Here is a 19,144-nt window from a genome sequence, read left to right as displayed (position 1 = left end):
GGGCTTGATCCCAGGACCCTGAGATCAATGACCTGAGCCGAAGGCAGAGGCTTAACCCACTGAGCCACCGCGGCACCCCTCTACATTCTTTTAGTAGAAGGATGGCGGCGCACCAGCTTTCCTAGATGCTCGCCGCGCTCCCACTGCTGCAAAAGGTCCTGAGCTGCAGTAGAGGCTTTGGACCCTGAGATGGAAACCAGCACGTGGAGAAGAGCCAAACAGATGCCTCCCTCACTCAGCCCTGCACAGCTGACTTCAGAACCACTGATGGAAATTAATTTCTATCTTGTTTAAGACAGAAATATTTCGGGGTTGTTTGTTATACAGCAGCTTAGCCTGTGTCCTAAGTGAGACATTTAAATATATACCCTTTATAAATGTGAGAGTATAAATTCTATAAATACAAATTCTATTAAAGATAATACATACCTCAGGAGAAGCATGAGAGGCAAAAAAATCTTCCTCTTTCGGTGGAGGGGTCAAAGGCGGAACCACGCAGCTATCCAGCCACAGCTAGAACACAGAGCACCACTTAGCCCTCTCCCTGGCTTTAAAAGGTTTTATCTAATAGTCTCACTCCCTTTCTAGAGACCTGTTTGCTAAAGTTCGGTACTTTCCATTCCTACACAGTCAGTAACAATCCTTCCAGGGCCCCCGAGCACATTTTAGTGATGTAGCAACCTAGTAATTTCTGTATCCAGTCCTTGAGGGTGTCAAGTACCAGATTCACAAGCTGTTTCTGAATAGGAAAGATCGAGCGCTTAATTTCTAAGTGCAGGTTCCAAAGTGCGGTCAATCCTCATTAACAGTGGCTTCCATATTTGCAAATTCACCTTCTTGCCACAATTTCCTTGTAACCCCCAAATCGATGCTTGAGACACCTCTGCGGTCCTTTCACAGACCTGTGCGGACCAGCAAAGAATTTGAGCCACCCAAGGTACCCATTCCTGGCTGAGACGGAACAAGGTGATGCTCTGTCTTCCTGCTTTAGCTCTCCAACTGTAAATAAGTGTCCTCTTTGAGGTCTACTTAATGCCACATTTTGCACATTTTTGTTGGTAATTGCACTGTCTAGAATGGCCCCTAAGCCTAGTGCTAAATCTCACCTAGGCCTCCTAGTCACAGGGAGCCCATGATGTGCCTTACAGAGAAAGTACAGTGTTAGGCAAGTTTCATTCAGGCCCGAATCCATACAGTCTGTGGGCAGCAAGTTCAATGTCAATGAGCCAATAATTATATATTAGTAATATATTAAATTGTATCTCTTTTCTATCAAGTATCATTATATCAATATATTATTAAGTATTATGTATTTAGCTACATAATATACACAATAAGGTGTCCTTAAGCAGAAGCACACATGAGATAAGGCCACGTATTTATCCGTTGATGGAAACGTCCTGACCAGAAGCCCTTGGGACCTCGCCCTCTAGCTCCCCTAGGAGTGATGCTCCCGCATTTCCTAATTCGGGGCTCACAGCAACCTCGCAGCGCACAACTTCCATGAGCAGTGAGAATCAGCTACAGGTCGTGTCCTTGCAAGCGAATCCTATTAGAAGGTTTTACTGTCTGGGATGGTTAAAATCACTTTTTCTACTGAAATAAATGTCATCTGATCTGAAGAAGACGATCCAACCCGCCCGTGACTTACGTCAGTGCCGTGCTTCCGTGTCGCCTGGGACGCTAGTGACTTGATTCTCTCCCGATAGAGCTGGGCGGCGCGACTGTTGTACTTGGCGTTGGTGTCACTGGTGGCACAGCCGTGCTGATGGAAAAAGGAAGACTACGGAGGAAAATGCACGAATTAACAGCAATACTGCATTAAATCTAACACGTGACCGAAAACAGTACTTCCTGCTGTGAGGGATTTTTTTCGGAAAATACTAGTGAAAACAAAAGTAATTAAGTCACATAATTTACAAAAATAATGTAAACCCCACAATTTAATATAAACTTTTTCTTGTAAAAGGAATGCCTTCCACACATGCAATGTTACTATCTCCGTAAAACTGGACATGAGACTCGCATTACAAAATGGAATCGCCGGCCCTTTGTTCCTCTGTTAAAGGACCGTGATCATTCGGGTTATTTTGTTACGCTGGGGGACTCTCTCCACTCTGGATTGCTTTTAGGTCATGAGAAATTCATTTCCATTGGAATTCCGCTAAGTGTAATCAGTTAGGAGCTACGCGGACCTTCAGCTCGTGCAGGACTCTCTCTTCACCAACAGAGACCGCGGCATGAACAAGGCAGTAAAACAAAAGTCGAAACAACTAGAGGCAACTGTCCAACCACCTCACAAGGGTCCATACACGGACATGAATTACAGAATTCCTATCGTAATTCAGGCAGGCGTTCTAAAAACCTGTATGAGCGACACAACTTGATTCATCCGATATACCAAATTTGTAAATGAAGTTTTACAGATTTGAGGATCCTTATTTAGGTTTGTAAGGGGGGTTAAGGAAATCTGCTTTTGTAAAACTGTAAGTTAATCGGACACTTAAAAACTTTTTTTGGGGGGGCGCCTGGGTGGCTCAGTGGGTTAAAGCCTCTGCTTTCAGCTCAGGTCGTGATCCCAGGGTCCTGGGATCGAGCCCCGCATCGGGCTCTCTGCGCAATAGGGAGCCTGCTTCCTCCTCTCTCTCTCTGCCTGCCTGTCTGCCTACTTGTGATCTCTCTGTGTCAAATAAATAAATAAAATCTTTAAAAAAAAAAAGTTTTTTTTAAATTTTACCCAGAAATTACTAAGTTAAAAACGGGGATCGTGTTTGTCTTGCTTGTCACTATATCCCAGCACCTAGCCCAGGGCTTCGTATGGACTGGGTATTTCACAGATTTGGGGAAAAAAAAGTCACCAGGGCCGCCCCCTGCCAAGCCCCCCCGCAGCCTATGCTATCCAGTAGGGTCCCCAAGCTCGTACGTGCCAACACCAAGCTTCCTTCCTAGTCTAACATGTATTTATACACGAAGGGAAGCGGCGCGTCTGCAGTGAACTTACCGCGTTAGCATTTCCTCCAACCTGCATGCATCGCAGCTGAAACCAAGACCAGTTGGAGTCCAGCTCCGTAGATCTAAATGGAAAGAATATTTGCAAATGTTAACACATTTTCCCTCTAGAATCCAGCCACTAAACCTTGGAAAGCAAGAGTTCCGTGATTTTGAGGATCCTGAAGACTTCTAAGTTTGTGGGAACAGTGACACGGGACGCTGGGCCTACAGGGCACATGACAGCTGTGTCCGTGTGCTCCTGGCCTCTCTCGCCCTTCCTAGCAGCTAGGTCTCCGGTGCGCCGGCCGCCAGCTCCCCTCCACGCCTGACCACGGGCAGGTCTGGCCCTGCCAGCAGCACCCTGCGCTGCACGGACTCCAGCTTCAGTTCTAGGGCACAGGGACACGACAAGTTTCCCGGGGCCGGCGGAACCACCGACCCGGCCTCGCACCCTTAGTGGCTTCTGATCTAAAAATCAGTAACATGTCTCTGCTCAAAATAGATGTTCCGAATTTTTCCAATCAGCTCTCCACTTGTCCAGACTCCCTAACGGGAGTCTCTGGGATGCTCACAGCCTTCTCACCAGGTGGAAGGGACCTACCCATCGTCACCACCATCAGGGAGGGGAGAAAACTCAGGATTTAGTGCTCTTAAAGGGAAAACTCCGAGTGTCTTTTCCCCGACCACACGTTATACCCTACTTATCTGCAACCTGAGACCAGACCAGGGCAAGGGAAAGGCAAGAGCTGTATTTCTCAATGATAAATTTCACCAAGTCATCACTGTAAAGCAAGATACGACAGTACGACAATGTTAGAAGGTCTTTGTATAGAATCCATAGTTAGGTATGAACAAAAAGCAAGGCTATTCCGTATTCAACAACAGCCTGTCCCACACTAACTGCAAAGGAATGTGGACACTTTTTAACAGGTGTAGGTGAAGTACCCCGTACAACACGGGAAGGTAGAAAGTAAAGAGGCTTCAGAATCACCGAAGTTCTCCTTCCATGCTGTCCTACCGGGTCCTCATTTCTATGCCTCTTTGTACTGCTTACCCTTTGTAAATGGTAGAACGTTTTTTAAAAATTTTTTTAAAGATTTTCTGTATTTATTTCACAGACAGAGATCACAAGCAGGCAGACAGAGAGAGGGGAAGCAGGCTCCCCGCTGCGCAGAGAGCCGGATGTGGGGCTCGATCCCAGGACCCTGAGACCATGACCTGAGCCGAAGGCAGAGGCTTAACCCACTGAGCCACCCAGGCGCCCCTAGAATGTTATTTTTAAGGCAATAGCCACCTCATGCTCTCTCACACAAATAAAATAAAATAAAATAAAATAAAATAAAAAACCCTGCATGAATTAGCTTCACTAATGGCTGCCAAACGCATTATTTCTTCGTTAAGTAGAACATTGAAATAGATTTTAGAAATCAGAAGGCATCTCACCAAATAAACATGACAAAGTTATCACATAATGAAAAAATTTAAATGGCCTTTTATCCATTTACCACAATTAATCTAGACGTTTCCTCGTGGACAAGCCCGGGAACGGCTATTTGTAACCGGCCTGACTGCTCGACAGAAGGCCATGGGAGGTGTCGCCTTCCTACGCTCCCATCACAAAACAGGTAGATGTGGTGCTGTTTCCCTGTCTTGGGCGCACCTGACGGTCTGTCCTCTTGTTCATGCTCTATTTAAGCCCGTCCCTGCCCCCCTCTCCCCCCCAGCCTACTGCAGGGAGGACTGGATTCCATTTACCTTTTACAAACTCAAGAAGTACTTAACAGTGAACTTGAGAAGAGACAGAGCTGGAGGGAGAGGAGCACGTGGTGAGGCACAGATGTCCCGGGGGCAGAGGCACAGAGTTGGTCAAGCCCCAGGAGGCCGTGGGCTGGGGCCAGTCCCATTACATCGGCCCTGCCCCAAGTGGCAGCTGGTCATTTCCGTAGATGTCTAACCCAGTTTTCCCTTGCTGGTTGGCAAAAGCAACAGTTCATAAATTTTTTCCTTTGTAAAATTATTGACTTGAAATTCTACTTAAAAAAAAAAAAAACAAACCAAAACCAAAACCCAAATCTCCATTTAAATAAACATTCCACCCAAGCCAAACTGTTAATCTGTTAATGCCTGGAGGGCAGAACAGGGAGCACGGGGGTGCGTGTGGGTGTCTGTGTGTGTGTCTGGCAGGTGGGGAGAGGAAGAGGAGAAAGAATTCAGAGGAATTTCACTTCTCACTTTATAAACTTTGGGGCTGCTTGGATTTTTTTTTTTCCCACGGAGCTAGTGTTGGTAACTGTTTTAACCGATAAAAAAATGTCCGAAGAGCAAACATCTACCTTTTCAAAACAAAAACACGAGCCTTATCATCCTTGACTTACTCTCGCCCAGCTCCTAGACTGCTGCCCTCCAGCTCCACAGGACTTTTTAACAACCGTTTCTGAATCATTTATAAACATTGTGATTCATAGTTATATTTATCTGCCTTTTTAAAGGCTAGTCATGAAGCCTGCGGCGGTCCAAGCCTGCTGTCCGGGCCCATTAGGCTTCCGGTTGGTCCTTCCCTCCCCCGGGAACACGTCAGATTTCCTGGAATGGTTTAAACTGGAGGTGTGCTGTGCCGCTGAGGCAAAGGGAGGGCCAGATTACAATGGGCGGGACTCGGCGGAGAGGAAGAAGGGAAGTACAGAGGAGGCCAGCCGATTATATATGATTATATATTGTCTTGTGTTCAACCAACCCGGGGCTGGACAGGGGTGGGGGTTAGGATATTAAAAAGAAACTTGCGGGCGCCTGGGTGGCTCAGTGGGTTAAGGCCTCTGCCTTCGGCTCGGGTCGTGGTCCTCGGGCACCGCAACGGGCTCTCTGCTCAGCGGGGAGCCTGCCTCCCCCCTCTCTGTGCCTGCCTCTCTGCCTACTTGTGATCTCCGTCTGACAAATAAATAAATAAAATCCTAAAGAAAAAAAAGGAAACTTGCCTTGGCAAGTAAATACCTCAACATTTAAAAAAAAGAGACAAGAGGGGCGCCTGGGTGACTCAGTGGGTTAAGCCTCTGCCTTCGGCTCAGGTCATGATCCCAGGGTCCTGGGATCGAGCCCCACATCGGGCTCTCTGCTCAGCAGGGAGCCTGCTTCCCCCCCTCTCTCTGCCTGCCTCTCTGCCTACCTGTGATCTCTGTCTGTTGAATAAATAATAAATAAAATCTTTAAAAAAAAAAAAGAGACAAGAATAGGGTAGTGTATTTAAAATATTCTGGGACCAGCATCTCTAAGAAAAAAGAAAAGACAAGAGATGAATAGATACTCTGAAACCAGGAAGAACACACAAAAAGACCTCCCTTTTCTAATTAATTACTTACGGAGTTATAGAGCCATAAAGCTATAAATATTTAGCCCATCATGCCTCTATGGACTGATTTCTGAAAAAAGAACTCATGAAAGTACAACAGGAAAGGGTTTTTTTTTTTAAGTTAATATATTAAAAAAGAAAATTAAGCTATTATTTTTACTACACAGTTTTTATGCCATCATATAAAATATCTCATCACAAATTATAATTGGTTTTATCTTATAGGAACTCAAGCTCTTTTTTAAAAAGATTTTATTTATTTATTTAAAGATTTTATTTTATTTATTTGACAGCGAGAGAGAGACAGCAAGACTCAAGCACGGAGAGTGGGAGAGGGAGAAGCAGACCTCCTGATGAGCAGAGAGCCCCACACGGGGCTCGATCCCATGACCTGGACTCATGACCTGAGCCGAAGGCAGACGCTTTACGGACTGAGCCACCGAGTGAGCCACCCGGGTGGGCCTGGAGCTAGTGCTCTTCATAGTAATCACATTGTATGAATATTCCTTAAGTCATTACATAAAATACAACTGCTCCCCACGATTCCAAATAGCCTGCCTGCCTCATCGGTTCGTTCCCTGGAAAAAGAAGAGGCAGAGGAGCAGGCGAACTGGTTGCAGGGGGTTAGCAACAGCGGAGAGCTGGGCCAGGGCTGCTCGGGGGTGCCCTGCGGCACGTGGCCTGGCCAAGGCCCACAGGCGCTAAAGTGCAGGCCTTGCTGGGTTTCCAAATCCTGAGGCTCCCTAGGGAGCCTTTTATCATTTCAATTTATTTTACTTCACACAAGGGCACCTCGGCCCCCTGTGGGGCTGTGTCCAAGGGGACAGGCACCAAAGCCCCATGGAGGCTGCTACCAGACCGGGTAGAAGATACGGTCTTGCCAGAAGCAGCCACGGCAGCCCAGCTCTGCAGACAGAAAAAGAAGGAGTTTCTTTTCACAAGCCTCTGAAATGGCCACTAAAATTCATACAAAAATCACTCACCGAGGCCTTGTGAGACCAGGGACCCCGGGAGCCAGGCTGCAGGACTGCGCTGGACATACGCCCAGGCTGTAAGGGGGGCGTCTCACCCCTAACATCAGCTCCGCTCCTGATGGGGCGTGGGAGGGACCCGCGGCCCCCGGTCCCCTCCTATCACAAGCGTGTCACAGTGAGACTCCTCTGAGCCGCTGGCTGTCAGAAGGTGATAAAGGGAGAAGACGACCGTCTCGAAATCTCCATCCTGACTCTGTCGTCAGCACCGCGGCCTGAGGTCCCTGACACAGCTCCACAGAACAGTCACTGAATGGAAAATAATTCATTTCCCCTGTTCGCCTGATTATGAAGATCTGACTCTCTCTAACGCATAGCCTCTCGTTCTACTTGATGCCAAAGCAAACATGAAGGAAAAAGGGGAAAAAGACCTGTGAAACCACAGGGTCACCCCCGCCACGACGACAGAAGACACTTACCGAATAAAACTCAGATGAACGCCGAGGGACCGGTGCGACCCCGAGCAGTCGATGCAGAGAAACACCCCGTAGGTCACGCTTGCCCAGCTGGGGTTCTTGGCACCACAGTCAAAACACACCTGAAAGAAAATTTCAAAATTCAGTTATTAATTCCTACTAGCCAAAAGGGGGATCTCGCAGGATACAATATAGGGTTTAGCTTGAAAGTGACTTTACCTTTACACTTTTAAACCGGTTATTACAAAATTATCTCCCCTAGGGGCGCCCGGGGGCTCAGTCGGTTAAGCGTCTGCCTTCAGCTCAGGTCATGATCCCAGTGCCCTGGGATCGAGCCCCACATCGGGCTCCCTGCTCGGGGTGGGGGCGGGGGGGCTGCTTCTCCTTCTCCCACTGACCCGCTTCCCTGCTCAAGCTCTTTCTCTCAAATAAATAAAATCTTTTAAAAAAAATCTCAACTACAGGGGCACCTGGGTGACTCAGTGGGTTAAGCCTCTGCCTTCGGCTCAGGTCACGATCTCAGGGTCCTGGGATCGAGCCCCGCATCGGTCTCTCTGCTCAGCAGGGAGCCTGCTTCCCCACCCCCCAACCCCCGCCTGCCTCTCTGCCTACTTGTGATCTCTGTCTGGGAAATAAATAAATAAAATCTTTAAAAAAAAAAATCTCAACTACATTTTTCTCAACCTTAACTTCCACTTCTTTTATTATCATATTATGTATCACTGTATTATATTAATTAAGCACCAACAGGGCTCCTAGCAGGCTCACGCACACTAGCCAGGATGTTCCCCTGCTGGGAAGGCTCAAGGCCGTGTGGCCCTCCAGAGGGTGGCAGCGGGTCATGCATATGCCTCTGCCCCCGCCGGACGAGCCAGCAGGTTGCTTGTGCAGGGTGGTCTGTGACCAATAATAAGATGGATGTGCCAACAGGTCATTTCTTTCTTTTTTTTTTTTTAATTAACATACACCAACAGGTCATTTCTGAGGTTACGAAAGATGCTCTGGCGTCCCCTCTGCCTCTTGCTCTCTCTCCCGGGGACCTCTGGCTCTGGGGGAAGCTGGCCCCGTGTCTGCGGGACTCGCGAGCCGCCCAGCGGACAGCCTCCAGTGGTGAGGAACCGAGGCCACGAGCCCCACAGCCAGTGAGGCGCGGAGGCCGCCTGAGCGCCGCAGGGGTGAGCGTGGCAGCGGGAGCCGCAGGCCTCCGGGAGGGCAGCCCCAGCGGCCAGCTTGACGGCAACCTCATGGGACCCAGCGCCTTCCTCCCTCAGCACTGACTGAAGTCAAGCGTTCTTCATCGGCTAGCATCTGGCAACAGGCGCATAAAATGACTTTAAAATATACAGAGTTTGTCATGGAAATCAACATTTAGATTTAATTAAAGTCAGAAAATTCCACTAATAAGACAACACTTCCTTTTTTTCCAGAAAAAGAGCCCCATATTTAATTTAATTTAGTTTATTTATTTGACACAGAGAGAAAGATACAGCAAGAGAGGGAACACAGCAGAGGGAGTGGGAGAGGGAGAAGCAGGCTTCCCGCCAAGCAGGAAGCCCAATGCAGGGCTCGATCCCAGGACCCTGGGATCATGACCTGAGCCGAAGGCAGACGCTTAACGACGGAGCCACCCAGGTGCCCCAAGAGCCCCATATTTTAGATACACTTTACAGACAGAGCCACCGATGAAAAGCTTGTTCCAACTCTAGTCATCAAGAAAGATCTGGCTTCTGGCCCCTTGAGGGCAACGCCAAAGTGAAAACCTGAGCCGATTGTCCAAAGCCCCTCACCGTGACGGGCTCGCATTAAGCATGTGAGGCTGCAGAGACAACAGACATGGAAGGTGCCAGTCCCTTCCCTTCGGTGTTTATCGATCACCTGCTGCATGCCAGACGTCACGGCAGGCACTGAGCTATTCAGAACTATCTGGCCTCACCGAGTCCACAAACACTTGCTGAGTCCCTACCCCTGCCAGGCCGTGTGCTGGCCTCTCTGGAGCTCACTGAGCCGTATGAGGGGAGGACACAGAAATGAAGACGCCCTATGCATGTAGAGCAAGGAATCCCTTCCATGGAACGCCAAACAGTGTCACCAACTCTGCCCACGTGCTGTCCCTCCGCAAGAGGCCACCGGTAGCCCCCCAACTCACTCAACTAACAGTTATGCGCTTACTACCAAGTAAGGAAAAAGAAATGCCTCTGTTTAACAATTTGCTCTGCCTAATGACAACAGTGAGTACTAGAGAGACAGTAGCTAATGCTGAGTGTGTATCCCCGTCAGGCATTGCTACTGACCCACCGAACCATCATAACATCCCTCTAAGGAGGTATTATGCCTGTCCCCATCAAGGCCAGCTTCTGGGCATGCGTGTGACCTGTGCGGCTGCTCGGGGCCCCACACTTAGAAAAGCCCCTGCTTGCTTAATGCTCCGCGGTCTCATCTGGACATTCTCAACACTTTTTAAACAAGGGCCCTGCATTTTCACCTCAGCACATTTTATATTCTCTGCAAATTCTGTAGTGCAGTTCTCTATCCCATTTTAGAGAAAACGAAGGACTTGGGAAGTTAAGCATCACCGCTGAGGAGTGGGATATTGGAGGCGAGACCCCAGGTAGCAAGCCCCAGAGCTCACTCTTCCCTCCTCACCGCATGGCCTCTCACAAGGCTTGGCTGGCCCTGTTGGCCGATGTCGGTCTCCCACGCCCTAGACTCGCAGCTCCCCAAGGGCAGGAGCGGAGCCAGTCTCCCTCTCCGTCTCCCTCTGCACCGTGCCCAGCAGACTACAGCTGCCCCACGGATGCTTGTTGACAGAGTAACTCAAGCGATCAAGCAATAAAACGAAGGAACATGTGGAGACCAGGAAGGATTTCTCAAACTAAAACATTCACCCTTCTGGGTTAAAACCTTAGTCCAGAGTAAATACTCATTACCCATGAGATGAAGAACCCAGATAAGAGTCTAAAAGTAAACCCAGTTGTTTCTCTAGAAGTTCCTTCCCTCCGTATCTTACAGCACTCTTTCGTAGCCCCTTCTGGAAAAGGCTTCCCATTCCCCAAGAGTTCCCCAAACTCTTCCATATTATTAAAACTAGTTTTCATCTCTGCTTAGGTAATGGTTTCTTACTGACAGTCAGATGAAAATTCTTTATTTTATTTTATTTTATTTATTTATTTATTTGAGAGAGAGATGACGAGTAGGCAGAAAGGCAGGCGGGGGGGGGGGGAGCAGGCTCCCTGCTGAGCAGAGTGCCCGATGCGGGGCTCGATCCCAGGACCCTGAGATCATAACCTGGGCCGAAGGCAGAGGCTTAACCCATTGAGCTACCCAGGCGCCCCCAGATGAAAATTCTTAATCAAGAAATGTAGCACAGAACTGTGGAACATTACTGGAAAATATCTTTGCCCTGTGCTTTTGTTAATCCTATTACGGAATATAAAATTTTTCAGAGGGGTGCTGTTTGTCATAAAGATCATAACAAAAAAATGGCTGACATTGAAGATTAACACATGTGGGTACTGTTCTAAGTGTTTCTCTTGGATTTTCTAATTTAATCCTCCTAATAACACTGAGTTAGATCCTGCTCAAGCCTCCCAGGCTAGGAAAGAGTAACCTGCCCAAGGTAACATACTCACCCCTCACAAGCCTCTCAGAAGTGTCATAAGGACAATGACTTCTTATTTAAAAGAGGACACCTTCCCTTTGATGAATTCAGAGAATATACATTGGTTCTGAGATAAAGCAGACAAAAAATAGAACCTCTACACTCCTAACAGCAGATCCTAATCTCGTCTAGCTATACAGCAACCACTCCCTATAAACCCGTTAATCTAAACTTGCAAATCAAGAAAACAGCAAAGAAATTAGCACTAGATAGTTCCTGAAGACTTTCTCCTCCTGACTTTCTCACACTCATCAGACATCACCTCCAATAAACTATTTCCTTGCTCACTCCTCATAGTCTGTAAAAATATGGGCTCCTTTCCACCAAGACTTAAACACATCTAGATTTCATAAAACTCAGGATCTTTCTATGCCATAATGTCATGACTCATGACCATGATCATTAACAGCTGTTCACTTTGGAGGTGATAGTGGGGACCAGAGGAGCTCCTGTCACGGGAGGGGAAGGGAGAGTCCACACAGACACACGGACAGCCCTTTGCACTCTCCAGGTTCCAGCCTGACCTGTGATCCTTGTGGAGGGTGTCACTTTAGCCTGATGTGTCATCACAACATCTCCAGCCAGTTGCGAAAAGTTGTGTAAGTCACAGAGGAGAAAACCACCTCTGGAGACAAAGAAAAAAAAAGGAACACCCCATCTCCACAAGAGACCCAAAGGGAAGACAGAGAAAGGGTCCTTGGTGGGCCTTCTTATTAAGAGAAAAGAGCTGGAGGCCATTGCAGAGACTTAGTCGCTCCATCAGACAGGGAAACTGAGGCTGCCATCAAAGGGCGTAGAGGACCAGCCAGGCTCCAACAGGCACCCCAGAGGAACTTCGGAGGTCAGCTCTAGGATGCGGAGTCGAGCTTTCCCAAGCGCCCAGAGCTGCCAGCTGGAGTTTCAGGGCCGGTGCGTGCTTCCCAGCTGGTCACAGGTGGCCTGCGGTGTCGCCCTGGTCACAGGAGCCCCGGGTATGCACCCCAGTCCTCTGGGGGGGGGAGGGTCCCCGAGCCCGCCTCCAGCTCTCTCAGGAACTCACGGGGTCCGCTCTGCCACCCCCAAAAGCCGCCCCCGTGTGTGCTTGCCCGCCCGGTGTCAGGAACCAAAAATGTGTGCCCCCGGCCCCCAGGGCCCCCAGATGCTGTCGCCTCCCGCTCCCAGGACCCCCAGCTGCCCGCCCCGCCCGGGACCCCCGTGTACGCCCCGTTCCCCACTCCTTGCTGAGGCTGGGGGCGGCGCGCGGCCCAGACCCAGGCGAGGCCCAGGCGCCGCGGCCGCAAGTGCGACGTGTCACAGGCCGGGCCGGCTCCTCCTCCCGCGGCCGCGGCCACTGCCGCAGCGGGGGCCGCCCGCGGGGTTCGGCACGGATGTCCAGCAAGCCTGAACACGCCCCGGGGCCGTTACCTTGTTGGTGGGCACCGAGCGGAGGCGCTTGAAGATGGTCAGTATGTCCTGCTTGCTGGGGTCCCCCATGGTCACCAGAGAAACGAGGCGCAGCCGGCCCGGCCAACCGGGAAAGGCCGAACCGGAGCGGTTGCCGCCTCCCGGAGATAGACGGCGGCCGAGGGGGCGGGGCTCCGCGTGACGACAAGACCCCGCCCCTCCAGGCCCCGCCCCCGCCCCGCCCCCAACCGGAGCTCACGCGCCGCTCTCTTCTCGCGGCCCTCGCTCAGGGGCACCGCTGGCTCCGCCCGCTGGAGCCCCCGCCCCGGCGCTGCCCGCGCGTGCGCAGAAGCCTCGCGCTCCTCCTCCCGAGGGCGGCTCCGGGTTCGGTGGGATCCGTGCGGGGCCGAAGGCGGGGCTTGGCTCCCGGGCCGGACTCTCCACCACCGGCTGGGCGATGTCCGCTTTTACCGACGGACTCCTTGCTTGGCCAAGGTCTTCTCACCTCGTCCTCGTGCCCCGTGAGGGCGCAGAACCGGTCGCTCCAGGTGGCAGAAGAGGAAAGGTGAGGGGAAGGACCCAGCCGCTCCGGACGCCCGATTTTCACGGGTCGCCTTTTGTTTCGTTTTGTTTTACTTGCATTAAGCCGAAGCCGAGCCCTGGGTGGGAAGTTTTCACCGCCCGAAGGAGCCGTGTGGGTGTCAGATCGGCGAGAGACAGCAGTTCTCTGGAGGCTCCGTCCGAGCTGGTGGATACGGACCGGAAAGCGGCGGGACCTTCCCAGCTCCCGGGCTGCGGGACCTGTGGCCGACGTTGCAGAAGGCTTCAGACTCGCGGAGAAAGGTGCCTGTCGTGGGTGCAGAGCCGCTGGCCTCCTGAGGTTGGGTGGTGCCGTGCGAGGAAAACAGGTTTACCTTGGCTCCAAGCCCGATTCAGCCTGCTGCTTCCTGGCTCTGTGACCTTGGTCGAGTCATTTCTCCTCCCAGACCTGGCTTGCTCATCTGTACAATGGGGCTAGAGATAAAGGATCCTTGCCAAGCAGCCTGTGGGAGCAGCTTCCCCCGCGGGAGCCCCAGAAAAGCCTTTGTGCCTTTCTGCTTTTAGAAGCTGGGAATGCCCCTTCAGCGTGTCAGGTTAGATGCCCTCCGGAAAAGTCGGAGGTTTGCAAGGATGTGGGCTGCGATAAACCCAGGGTTGGAACTTTTCCAAGGAAGGGAAACGTAGTGCCTAACAGAACAGTAAGTTACTTTTGCAGTCTGCTGTGACTGAAAGTTCTTCCTTCCATCAAGTCAGAGTACATATTCTTGTACTCTGTGTCCCGTCATACTGATGCAGGCTGGCCTGTCCGAGGACCCGGAGGGAGTCCCTCAGGACCAGCCAAGAGGGTCTTTGGTTTTGTGCGGGACAGAAGTCAAATGCGAACTGAGAGGAAGTGAGAGCATAGTTTATTAAATAGCATATCTGATAGAGCGTGGCGAACCGAGCGTCTGGGAGACTCAGGAAGGAAAGGAGAGAGTCCTTTGCTCGGGGTTGGGGTTTTTATTGAAGATCATGGTCTGGTGTACAATTCTCAGGCATCCCAGAACTGGTCAAAACAAGGAGAAGTGCGCAGATGTCCTCCATAAGTCACTTAATGCCCTGGAGCCAGGGATGTTGGCATCAAGGTAGCTGGAGTCTGGGGTCTTGGAAAGCCTACGTGATGAGCCCTCCCCGTCTCTCTCTGGATGATGTTTGTTACTGTTAGGTCCCCCCAAAAATGGGTAACCCAGTAATGGGTCCGTGATTAAAGGAGCGAGACTGATACAAAGCGAAGGTCAAGCAAAGCTTTATTTCCCGCCAAGCATCAAGAATCAGACCGACCGTCAAACAGACCGGTCGGGGACGCCCCTTACAGAGGACGACCCCTCCCTGCTTTCCAGACTAACTTTTATTAAAGAGCAAAGGCCATGTGGTTGGGCCTGGCCACACACAGGTGGCTAATTGAATTACAATTCACCCCACAGTAGCCATGGAAACCAGCCCATCACCTTGGTAGCTAGGAGACAGTATGAGCCCCCACTGATCGGATGTCTCCACCTGGCCTGACCCACCCTTGTATTTGAGCTTTGTTACCTGAGGCTGGTTACGGGACTTGTTTTTAAGTCCCCTGGGGGAAGGGGAGCAGGAACAGTTCAAGGGTTAAACAACAAAGTTATTGTTTAACCTCAATGGAAGCCTCTGGCTAAAATAAAAATATAAAATAGGTTCTTACAGTTACCTGTTATGCTGGACGACTCCAAAGCGATGGTGAACTCCTTGACGGTGATGAAGAGGACCTACATTAAGGCAGGGAGCAGGCAAGGGTACAGGTCCTAGCAAGAACAGAAGTAGGAAAAGGAGCAAAAAAGCAGTTTTGGGTTTTTTTTTTCCTGGGGCCCCTTTAGTTTCCCTGTCTCAATGCAGGTTGGCCCTATGCAGGACACCCGGCATGTTTATGAACAGTTAGAGCCTTCCTGATGGGAACGATGATTACTGTTTGGAGCTGAAATCTTACTTACCAAGTTCCGTATCAGATTCTGAGTGTTATATACTCTACGCTACAACATGAAGGTCCCCTCGTGATGAGGGAGCAGAAGGCAAGCTGAGGACAGAACACAAGCTGATACCCACAACCCCCATCCCTCATGTGTATCGTGAGATTTGTGTGGCATTCCTCAGGCCCTCCTAGCTGCCCCAAAACTAAGGGAATGGGGGGAAAAATGGTTACCCGATCAAGCTTACAGTCCTGCAGGAGAGGAGTTTCCATCGGTTTAGCAATGTCTTAGTGATACACAGGGAAGAAGCGTTCTTATCCATAGCCTAAATCCCAGAAACCCGTAACTCAATTTCCTGGAGCCCTAACATCACCCTCCCTTCCATGAATGACATGGGAAACAGAGGCAGAAGGAAATGAAAACAAAGTTAAGTTTCTTTAGGACCGGCAGCCTACTGACAAGCAAGGACTTGTGATAGGAAGAGTATAACATTCCTCCGGGAAGCTCCCACCTGTCCTAATGTCAATGCCGTACTGGAAGGAAAAACCACCGTAACTCCACAATCGCCAGGCCTCCATTGTCATATAAATCTTTGGTCTATTAGAGTCCTTTCGGGATACCTCCCTTTTCCTGACTTCCCCCGCTCCTGATGAAGTTTTAGAGTATAAATGGGGTTGGTGGGGTGAGATCCGGAGCCAATGACCAAGAAAGAAATCTTGAGGCATCTTTGGTGCAAAATAGTGGTTTATTAAAGCGCAGAGACAGGACCCGTGGGCAGAGAGAGCTGCTGCCCCGGGGTTGTGAGGGGTGGCAGGTTCTATACGATGGGGTTGGGGGAGGTCACGAAAAAGGGAGGCTTCAATAGAACTTTCATATGCCAAAGAGGTCTTGCCATTGCCAAGGTCATTTTTCCCTGCTCAGCAAGGTATTAACATTAAGATAGTTGGGAGATTCCTGAAGGATGTCATAATCTGTCCCAGCCAGGAGTGGGGGTGGGGGAAGGTTGCAGGGTGTCAGTTTCTGCTTTGTCCTCAGCCAGCCTTCCGTTCCCTCCCCACTCCCACGTGTCTAATCAGCCATTGCTCACAGCCCTGGGACAGCAGCCCTTCGTCCCCAGGGGTCTTGTCCCAGTGTTTTAATAAAATCATCTTTTTATACCAGAGCCATCTCGAATTCTTTCTTGGACCTCGGCTCCAGACCTCACCAACATTCCCAAACAACATCACCAAGAGGGGAAAAAGTGCGGCGAAGTCCAGTGTCTCCGGGAGAAGCACCGTTTGTATGCACAGCCGAGGCTCATCTCTCGTCTGCTTAAGTGTTCTTCGTAGGCCTTACTACCACCTAATACTACCATAGGTAATACTATATATTTCCTCCCTTCAGTTGAATGTGAATGTACCGAGATCAGATCTGTTTTGTCTCCCTCTGTCCCCAGCACCTGGAACATGCCTGACGCATAGTGTGCATTTAAGAAGGACGCGTGGCTTCGAACGTGGGAAGCTACAAAGAGCATCACCCAACCCGCATGATGAAGAGAACAGACGGGATAAGCTACAAAATCGTAACATTTCTTTCTTCCTTTCTTTTTTTTTTTTTTTTTTAAGATTTTATTTATTTATTTGACAGATCACAAGTAGGCAGAGAGGCAGGCTGAGGGAGAGCGGGAAGCAGGCTCCCTGCTGAGCAGAGAGTCTGATGCGGGGCTCGATCCCAGGACCCTGAGATCGCGACCCGAGCCCAAGGCAGAGGCGTAACCCGCTGAGCCACCCAGGCGCCCTATCGTAGGGTTTCTTGAGCCTATAAGATGGGTAAGGTTGCAAATCAGCCAAGTAAACCGAATTCTGAAGGGAAATGAGCTTCCCCAAAGTTAGATGGAACAAAGGAACTCCTTCCCCTTTGGTAAAACTTAGGAGAAAGGTGGCAAGAGGAAATAAGTTAAAATTTTTGATGAATTCGTAAAGGCCAAGTGTGGGCTGGCATGTCCACTTGAAATAGCTTGAGGCCTCAGATACAAAGAGAGGTTACATTCCACAAGCTGTTTTCCATGAGCCTCCATCAGAAATCTTCATAAGAAAGATGGGGGCAAAGAGACTTGAAGAGAAACCCCTTGGGGAGTCGGGCAACCACCTGTTGGGGGTGGGGCACAAAACCCCACCCACATCCCTTCTGGAAAACAAAAGCCGCAAACGCACTCTCCCCCAGGGTTCAGGAAAAGATGCATTCCCGCCAGGGGAGGAGTAGAAGCAAACCCCGGTAATACCAAATCTGAAAGAGAATGGGATCCTGTCACCTGCAAAAGAGGACCGGCAAAAGTTCACTGCTCCAGATTTCAGAATAACCATACAGAAGCAGCCGTGAGATAGGTCCGGACTGCTATATACTGTCCTCTCTTTTAGGAAGACATCCTGGTGTGCCTCTGGCCACGTGAAACTGCGTTTAGTCTGTTTAGTTCATTCAGTGAAATAGGAACTTGCTGAAAAGCAGACGCCACTCTAAGGAAAAACTAGACTTTTCTGGACAGTCATATGATGAATGACAAAGTGCGGATAGGCACAGATCTTGTCCCTTGTCCCTGGAGGACGCCAGTGAACTTCAGTTAGTGCAGAAGAGAAGACACGGGCATGCTATCTCCTACGCCGTTTCTTACAGGTCAGATACATTTGACCATGAACCAGATGGGGCGCCAGGGTGGCTCAGTCGGTCAAACATCTGCCTTCAGCTCAGGTCATGATCCTGGAGTACCGGGAGTCTGTTTCTCCCTCTGCACCTCTCTCCCTTGCTCGCTCGCTCTCAAATAAAAAAATAATCTTAAAACAGAAAAAGGAATAGGAAAATGCGTGGAATCATGAGCACCACTGTCTGATTTCCGCAAACCCCTTTACTGCTGAGGCGGTGTACACTTGGAAATTCACAAATGCCCCATTTTAAATGGTAAAATATTTAAATAAAGACGCTTGTGATTGAGTTGATGTTATTGATTGATTTCTTAAAAAATCTACGTTGATGCCACTACTTCCATTAATGGGATAAAGGATTTGGTGTGATAATTGCTCATTGCTGTAATATTTGCAATATTAAAATGTTAGCAAAAATAATTGCAAAAGGAAATGAAAACTTACATTTATACAAAAACATGTACCTGAATGTTCATAACAAAGGTGTTTGTAATCATCAAAACCCAGAAACAACCCAAATATCCTTCAACTGGATTAGCAAACATGGTGAATTCAATACCCAGAGACCACCTACGGTAGGAAGGAACAGACTACTGCTGCGTGAAACCACAGGGATGAATTTCAGATTAATTATGTGACCCAAAAGAAGGGAAGACAAAGGCTGCACACTGTATGATTCCATTCACAGGACATTCTGGAAAAGGCAAAACTATAGAAACATGGAACAGATTAGCAGTTTCCCAGCGTCAAGGATAGATAAGGAAAGGTTGAATTACGGAGAAGCCAGGACAGACTTGGGCAGCGATGGAACAGTTTTATTTCTTGATTGTGGTGGTGGTTGCACGGCGATGTGTTTGTCAAAACTTGACTGTAGGGGCGCCTGGGTGGCTCAGTGGGTTGAGCCTCTGCCTTCCGCTCAGGTCATGATCTCAGGGTCCTGGGATCAAGCCCCGCATCAGGCTCTCTGCTCGGTGGGGAGCCTGCTTCCCCCTCTCTCTCTCTGCCTGCCTCTCTGCCTACTTGTGATCTCTGTCTGTCAAATAAATAAATAAAATCTTTTTAAAAAATGACTGTACACTAAATGGGGTGCATTTTACTGTATGTAAATTATATCTAAAAAATGAAAAAAGAGGG

At 49.6% G+C, this 19,144-nt stretch overlaps 1 protein-coding gene and 1 long non-coding RNA gene across 2 annotated transcripts in view; one reads left to right on the top strand and one right to left on the bottom strand.

Moving 5' to 3' along the window:
* Nucleotides 1-13,002, bottom strand: part of ARFGAP3 (ARF GTPase activating protein 3) — a 47,360-nt gene extending 34,358 nt beyond the window's left edge. The window contains exons 1-5 of the mRNA XM_080810011.1: nucleotides 12,844-13,002; nucleotides 7,785-7,903; nucleotides 3,002-3,074; nucleotides 1,652-1,783; nucleotides 430-513 (exon numbers count right to left, since the gene is read on the bottom strand). Coding sequence (XP_080666137.1) covers nucleotides 430-513; nucleotides 1,652-1,783; nucleotides 3,002-3,074; nucleotides 7,785-7,903; nucleotides 12,844-12,912 — 477 coding nt within the window. The 5' untranslated portion in view covers nucleotides 12,913-13,002. The remainder of the gene's footprint in view (nucleotides 1-429; nucleotides 514-1,651; nucleotides 1,784-3,001; nucleotides 3,075-7,784; nucleotides 7,904-12,843) is intronic.
* A 224-nt stretch (nucleotides 13,003-13,226) lies between these two features.
* On the top strand, nucleotides 13,227-18,297 carry LOC308346968. Its single transcript, XR_013967221.1, has 4 exons — nucleotides 13,227-13,665; nucleotides 16,497-16,691; nucleotides 16,771-16,896; nucleotides 17,538-18,297. It is a non-coding gene; the product is annotated as an uncharacterized lncRNA (long non-coding RNA).
* Nucleotides 18,298-19,144: the final 847 nt, after the last annotated feature.

The sequence above is a fragment of the Martes martes genome (genome assembly GCF_963455335.1).
Source record: "Martes martes genome assembly, chromosome: 8".
Lineage (NCBI taxonomy): Eukaryota > Metazoa > Chordata > Mammalia > Carnivora > Mustelidae > Martes > Martes martes.
The sequence above is the reverse complement of the archived record's forward strand: the minus strand, read 5'-3'. Positions and strand labels throughout refer to the sequence as shown.